The sequence below is a fragment of the Cryptotermes secundus genome, unplaced genomic scaffold (genome assembly GCF_002891405.2).
Source record: "Cryptotermes secundus unplaced genomic scaffold, Csec_1.0 scaffold825, whole genome shotgun sequence".
NCBI classification, from domain to species: domain Eukaryota; kingdom Metazoa; phylum Arthropoda; class Insecta; order Blattodea; family Kalotermitidae; genus Cryptotermes; species Cryptotermes secundus.
In genome coordinates, this window is record NW_019738888.1 from 726,254 (window position 1) to 734,490 (window position 8,237).

Consider the following 8,237-nt stretch of genomic DNA (forward strand, 5'->3'; position numbering starts at 1 on the left):
AACTGTATAATCACAACAAATTTTATGTTTTTCCCAAGGACCAAGATTCAATCAAGGTCTTCTTATGTATGACTAATAGTTTTCATAGTGAAGGAGAAGAATTTTAATACCCCTCGGAGTGCTAGAATTTTCTGCCCAAATGAAACAAAACTAGAAAACCTAAAGTGAAGTCAGTGAAGTATGTTTCATACTGAAGGATGAATACGGACATTTTTCTTGATGCAATTACTCAAGTCTCATTTCCTTGAATCTGATGCTTTAGCCTTATGGACTGTCTAAATTCAATACAACTTTTATTTTCAACATAAGAATATCACACACTATTGCAAATATATAAAAAATCAGAATACACTACAGAATGACTCACCAAATATGCCAGCCTAGAGCCATAAGCAAAAATGACTATTAGCTTGAGTTTTCATAGATTTTCTCCAAAAAATATATGAAAATCTGTAAACAACAAATAATGAAACAAAAAATACATACAAATTATATATACATCAGTTAATACAACTCAATAAACTTAATATACACATTGCAACATAACATAAAAAACTTAAAACAACCAAAATATAAAGTACAATAAAGTATGTACATTTATGTTCTGTTTATCCCTGAGTTATTCACCTTAATTCAGAAGTGCTGTCTTTTTACCTATCTAATTCACACATTTTGTTTTTTGCACAAGGCTGTGTGGGTGATAACAGTGTGACACAGGATTTAAAGCCCATAAGGCATATGCAGAATCATTTGGAACTAAAACTGCACTTTCTTCCTGGGTACAACTCACAACAAGGAGTTCATAAATGTGCTTTGAACATCACTGTTCAAAGAAACAGTGTACAGATAAATTCAGCTCCATGCACAGATATAGTACTAATACATGTGAACCATCCCACCAATGGTATCTCAACCTTATCGTGGTGGTGGGGTTTGAGAGCTCCTGAGACCCTGAGAGCTATGCAGGTGGTAGCGTAGCTACTGGTAGGGACACCCATGCTGGACAGGCCAAGGGGTAGGAGCCAGACAGAGAGGGATACCCTGGTCCTCCAGGTTGGGGGTTGGGCATGAAGCTAACAACCGCACACCGTAAAAACTAAATTGTTCAGAAATCCGTGGAAAGAGTAGCCAGACGGACCTATTCAAGATGACCTGGAAAATGTTTAAAGGATTTGAGAATTGGATCTTTGAATGTGTTATCTCTTTACAGAGCCGGAGCACTAAAACAGCTACTTGAACAACTAGATAGCTATAAACTAGACATCACTGCTTTACAAGAACTGAGGTGACTGGGTAAAGGAGTCATGGAAAAGAGGGATCATGTTGTATTCTACAGCTGTCAGAAGAAGAGTCACAGGTTTGGAACAGGTTTTCTTGTTAATAAAAAATGAAGCATCTTATTTTAGACTTCCAGGCAAAATCTCACAGAACATGTAGGCTATGAATTAAGGGAAAGTTTTTTACCTATAGCCTTATTTGTGCATATGCCCCAATTGAAGATAAAAGTGATGAGGAGAAAGACTCCTTTTATGATCAATTGGATGAAATATATGGTGAATGTCCAAAAAGAGATTGTTAAATAATTACGGGACATGAATGCTAAAGTGGGGAATGAGGATGTATATAGATCGCTTATTGGAAAACATAGCCTACATAACAAGTCAAACGATAATGGGATGAGATTAATAAATGCTGTTTCCTCAAGAAACATGGTAATAGGTAGTACAATGTTTCATCACAAGGATATACATAATTGAACCTGGAAATCCCCTGATGGAAATGTGTTTAACCAAACTGATCACATCCTAAGAGATGTAAGACATTGTTCAGACTTGATGGATGCCACGAGCTACAGGGGGACCAACACTGACTCTGATCATTGCTTAATAATATCAACGATTAGAAGTCGAATATCTAATGCAAGGAAGATACATGGATCCCAGGCTAAGAAACTAATTGTGGAAAATTGGTGGAACAAGGAGTTGCAACCAGATATACTGTATTAATTAGTGAATGCCTGGCTGGTCTCTCTGATAGTGAGGATGTCAGTGAAGCTTGGAGGGGCCTCAGAGATGTTATTATAAATGCTGCTGATGCAGTTTTAGGAAGAATGGAAAGGATAAAGTATAAGAATTGGTTTGATGGAGAGAGTGAGCAAGTGACATATAAAAAAAACAGGCATATAAGAGAATGCAGCAAAGGAACCATACTCGAGGGGTTGTAGAAGAAAAACGTGAAGTGAGAAGAAAAGAAAAAAAGATTGCATAAAAAGAAGAAAAGGGGATATGATAAACATGAACTGATTGAACTGGAGCATTTAAGAAGTTCAAACGAAATTAGAGCGTTTTATCAAAAACTAAACAAGAGTCGAAAGGACTTTCAACCTAGAACAACCTTATGTAGAGATAAAGAAGGCACGATACTGAGTAGCGATCATGCAATATTGGAAAGATGTGGGAAATATTTTGAGGAATTATTAAATGGTAATGCCTCTGAACAAGTGGAAGGTATGACCACAGACTGTAATCAAGGAATTTTTAAGGCTGAAGAGCCAGCGCCGACCATAAAAGAAGTAAAACAAGCTATCAAAAAATTGAAAAATAATAAAGCTCCAGGAATGGATCTCATCACGGCAGAATTAGTGAAATTTGCAGGCCAAGAATATGCTAAGCACTTACACCAGCTAACAGTTAAGATATGGATAACTGAAATAATCCCAGAGGAATGGAACCTAAGTACTGTTTGGCCTATCCATAAGAAAGGCGATGTCATGGTATGCTCTGACTATGGAGGAATTAGTCTGTTGTGCATAGCGTATAAAATGTTTTCCAGCATTATATTTAACAGACTCTCTCCCTCTGTGGAAGGCATAATTTGGGATTACCAATGTGGGTTTCGTAAAGGAAGATCAACTAACGATCAGATTTTCACTATTTGCCAGGTCCTTGAAAAGTGTAATGAATTCCAAATTGAAACCCATCATCTTTTCATTGACTTCTGATCAGCCTATGACTCCATAGACAGAGATAGTATTTTTCTGGTAATGGAAGAGATGCACATTCCACGAAGTTAATCGCCTTAGTCAGAGCCACTATGAGAAGGACCCAATGCCAAATTAAGATTCAGAATATGTTGTCCAGCCCTATAATAACTAGAAATGGAGTTTGAGAAGGGGATTCCCTAGCCTACCTTTTGTTCAATATAGCATTAGAGAAGGTAGTTAGAGATGCAGGCATCAACACAAGGGGAACTATATTCTAAAAGTCAGTTCAAATTTTGGCATTTGCAGATGATATTGATATAATTGGTAGAACACAAAATCTATGAAAAAGCTTTTCTTAATTTGGAAAGAGCAGCAAAAAATATGAATCTACAAATTAACCAAAATAAAACAAAGTATATGCCGGTAACCAAGAAAGACTGTGCTAATTGATTTGCATATATTGAAATTGGCTCACATAAATTTGAGGCTGTATGTAGTTTCACTTACCTTGGATCAGAAGTTAACTGTAAAAATATCAGTGATGAAATAAAAAAGCGTGTATTTGTGGCAAATAAATGTCTCCATGGCCTTAGGAAACACCTGAAATCCCAATTAATACCCAGGAAAACCAAAACTATGATGTATAAAGTACTTATAAGATCAGTGCTATCTTACGCCTCTGAGACCTGGCCACTGTCAAGATCGGATGATTGACTGTTAACTATACTTTTAAGGAGGATCTTGGGATATATCTTTGGGCCAGTGGAAGAAAATGGAATATGGAGGAAGAGGTATAACCATGAGCTATACAAACTATTTAAAGAACCAGACATTATTGGATTTATAAAGGTGAAAAGGCCTGAATGGGCTGGACACATAATATGTGCCAGTGAGACTAGAACAATTAAGAAAATACTTAATACTAAACCAGAAGGAAATAAGAGAATGGGAAGACCAAGATTAAGATTGGAAGAATGTGTGTGGCAGGACATAAGAATTTTGGAAGTAAAGAACTGGAGGAATACAGCATTGAATGGAGAAGAATTGCAAGCAATCCTGAGGCAGGCCAGGGCTCACAAAGGGCTGTCGTGCCAGTGATGATGATGGTGATGATGATGATGATGATGATATGTGGATCAATGATGTACAGTTTTGATGCTGACAGCAACATCAGATAACCAACTTAAAAGTATAAAGAATATATGGAATGGCATTTGACTGCACTGCCAGGACTAAAATGACTGTTGAATGATATATCATTAGAGTTAGTATTTGTTAACAAAATAAATCTTCCACTACCTGGACTAGGTGATGAAAGAAATAACACATTCTAAATCACTGGCTACATAATATCCATAATATCAGACACCTACGGTTATATTTTCTTAATTGAAAGCGGTTGGGATCAAGCAATACAAATTTCAAATTTTGCCACTTTCACCATGAGCTTGGTCACTGAGCATAAACTTTCACACTAAAGTCCATCTACAAACTGTGTCCATGACTTATTTAGGCAACCTTACTGGAAAAAAAAAAATGCCAGTGTAAGTATGTTTGAACTTCCCATCAGCATATGAATGCCAGCATTATCATGTAACTCTTTACATCAGTAACTGATGATGTGCATCCTTATCCACAGTACATGAAGTATAGTTATGTCAAGATTGTACTGGAGTGGTAATAAGGACTGAAAGAAACTTAAGTTTCTCTATGTGAAAATCCAAAATTTCCTTTGAATATTTATGGCCTTAATATCACTGATCATGCCACATCAATATTTATGAAAATATGAGTCAAATTTTTTGTTTCAGACTCCTTACTTGTATTGGAAACAAACTTTTATGCTGTATCCAGAACTTTGCAACAATATCATCCAAATCTGCACATCTTATTATGGGGATTCAATACTGACAATTCCCTGAAGGCTGCCTTCACTTCTTTATCATGCCTACAAATTCATTCCAAAAATGACAGAAAATAGAACTCTGAAAGTATATCCAGCCAAAAAGAGACGTTCTAGTCCGCCCTTTCACCAAAAATTGAATTTAAATTCTATGTTGTAATCATAATATTACTGTAATACACCTCACATTTTAATCCCTGTCTTCAAATCCAGCTCCTAATACATATAACAAATCTTGCATACCTCCACTGAGTTTCCATATAGAAAATAAAATCACTCATTACAAAAATTAAGAATGTTTTCAGACCTTTCAATATCCTGTTGTAGTTGTAAATGAAGGTGCTCCCTTAACTTTCGCCACTCCAAGTTTTGTTTCCTCTGGAAGGCTAAACTGAGAGATGTCCTAGAGACAGCCTCTCCTGCCATGAGGCATGACTCCTTCAGTCCGAATCACTCCCTGCAACCTGAAACAGAATACATACATAACACAGAAGAAATATGTCAGCTCCACTCATGTTTACAAGAAACAAAAAACATCTTACTTGACACTGTCATTAGATAAAACTAGCTGTACCTGGTGTAACATACATATGCCACTCCAGTAGATATTATAGGTTTTTAACTAAATATCAATGCATTTCATTTATTAAATCATATATTCAACTTCAGCTGATGCATTTGTTTATGACTCAACAAATAGGTTAACTTGTTGTAGCATCTTGTCCAACTGTGGCATTACATAGTCCATGCATCTTTGGTTTGACTGATTTTCAAACTGTTTTATTGTTGCTTCAGAAGAATCAAAAATAGTAATCCACATCCCAGCATATATATCTCGTATGGATATGTAATGCATTAGGGAAACGAAATCAAAGGCATGTGGATGATCTATAACACCTGGATTTCATGACCCTTTCGCAAGCAACAGAATGACATTAAATAATGCGCTACATAATTTCACTACAGAGTTCTACTTCGCAGACACATACTTACTCAAATGTTCATGAAATTCTGTCTTTTATGCACCCCTACCATGATCACATAAACCGGCCACTGGGCCCTATCATGAGCCACCTGAACACAGTCCACACCCTAATGTTCTACTTCAATTTTACTACTATAAAAAAAAATACAACACGGCTGATACACAACTTGGAGAGTTAACGTAACACAGAGTTACGCAGTGGTCCTCGACTGTCACCTTTACCACCAATAATGTAGACTGTTCAAAGTTTATTTTCACTCATCATAGTCTATACCATACCACTTCGTTGGCTGTCATACGACCGCACATTAAATACCAATAACCTTTTCAGTAAATCAATGATGGAAAGTAGGGTAATTTTTGGCCCTCTGCTAACGAACGGTGCACAAAATACATCCACATCCGTACACAGTGCACTGCTACAGCTTTATTATTAACTGTAGATGATCATTCATTTACGCCATATATAAATCAACAATTGCATTTAAGTGTTTCCGTTGTTATACACAGGAACGTTAGTATTTTGTGTGGCTTCTGACTTTATTATTACTGTGCATCCAACTCGATACTGCGTATCACTGTATTTATCGCCAGGGCTATCAAATAATTAAACACACGACAAACTAAGCAAGTGTCACAGTAAAATCAGTATTACAGAAATACAGAGTACACGCATGTAACAAATGTATAATACAAACCTAAATTAACCACCATACATTAATATAACGCACAGCAACATTACCTCTCGAGCACAACACAAACGTCAAAACGAAAGTATTTTACTCTACCATCCACTGTCCATCACCTGCCCATTGCTGCACCTCTTCTAAGCAGACGGACATTTGGACTTTCATACCTATAACAGGCTAGCCAATATACAATTCCAGAATGGAAATACCTAATAGAGATTATAAGTTTTCTCATCACCTGAACAGAATTATTTCGAAACGCATCCTTGGACGCATGCTCGAAATCTAAGCGCAATAGTATTATTATCAGGGCCAGGATTTTGATGACATGTCATCTTTTTTTCTTTGTAATCGATGCGATGCTCTTAAATATATAAATATCGGATATGAGCTGCGGGTTACAGAAATGTAAATTTTATAGGTAATTTTTTCTCATTTTTTGACATTTTTAGGTTTAAGGTCATTTCTTCATTTTGGGGGTAATTTTTTTTTTTTTTAAGGGTATTTCTTGTTATTTTTTTTGGCCATTTTAGGGAATTTTTCTTCATATGTATTCTGAAATGTGAATAACATAGAAGCAAATTGTTCTCACTATTCTCCTTTAGGTCATCTTTCTGGATTTTTTCGGTCATTTTTTTTTATTATTTTCAGGTAATTAAAATCCGGGCCCTGCATATTACATTTTTGGGTCATATTTTAGGTATTTTTAAAATATTTTTAGGTCATTAGAATCCGGGACCAGATTATTATTAATAGCTTGTGTTTTTCTTGTGTTGTATTAATCTACTTCTGAGTTTCATGTTCCTGGTCTTCCTGGCCGTGTGACAGAAATAACGGAGTAAGATGACAGTATTATAACGCCGGGCTGTTCTCGAACGCCGAGAAATCCATTCGCATACAAATAAATATGAAACTTGTCAAATCGTAATGGGTCTTCCATTAGGTTTGAATCATATGAAGTTTACCACCGGGTAAGATATCAGAATAATACTAACAGAATGGAAGTAATGCAGCTTACTTTCCTAATGTACACGCACACTTCCAGCCCCTCAAGCCTTCCCTTTTGGGAAATGTTAGCCTTTGTGTTCCTCCCAGCAATCTTAGGGACTTCTCATTGTTTGGTGTTTGTCCATGTAATAAACACTGTCCTGCTCGGTACGTGTATGCTGCAAACGCGGTGGGTAAAGATCTCGATATATTTGCAATCGGAACAGTTTCTGTCAATCACATTGAAACTAAAACTGTTAATAATATTTATTAATACTCTTAATATTAAAGTGTGTGTATGTATGTATGTATATTGGTCTTATTTTATTTTTCCCTCCTGTTAACGTGAACTTTAATTTTTCTTGGAATTATTATTAATTTATTGCCATTATATAGACTCTCAAATTTTGTATTTTGTTTTTGTGTATTTCAGTGTACTCATGCTAACCTTGTAATTGGCCACTGTGATGTTAAGTTTGCACATAAATAAACATGAATTGAATTGAATTTCGTTATTAATATTATTAGCATTATTAGCTTGAATGTGGGCAGTTCCCACAGCATTATTACTGATATTATTATTATTCCGAAGAGGGGTGAAGTGACAGGAGGTTGGAGAAAACTGCATAATGAGGAGCATCATAACTTGTACTCATCTCCAAGTATAATTAGAATGATCAAGTCAAAGAG

At 35.9% G+C, this 8,237-nt stretch overlaps 1 protein-coding gene across 2 annotated transcripts in view; it reads right to left on the reverse strand.

Annotated features, from left to right (window-relative positions):
* LOC111871289 overlaps positions 1-6,712 on the reverse strand; it is a 41,469-nt gene extending 34,757 nt beyond the window's left edge. The window contains exons 1-2 of one of the 2 annotated variants that reach the window (XM_023864293.2): positions 6,570-6,712; positions 5,194-5,350 (exon numbers count right to left, since the gene is read on the reverse strand). In XM_023864293.2, coding sequence (XP_023720061.1) covers positions 5,194-5,312 — 119 coding nt within the window. In that variant the 5' untranslated portion in view covers positions 5,313-5,350; positions 6,570-6,712. Of the gene's footprint in view, positions 1-5,193; positions 5,351-5,879; positions 6,088-6,569 lie in introns of those variants that run through there. The other variant, XM_033754189.1, reaches the window with a different exon arrangement.
* Between the last annotated feature and the right edge of the window lie 1,525 nt (positions 6,713-8,237).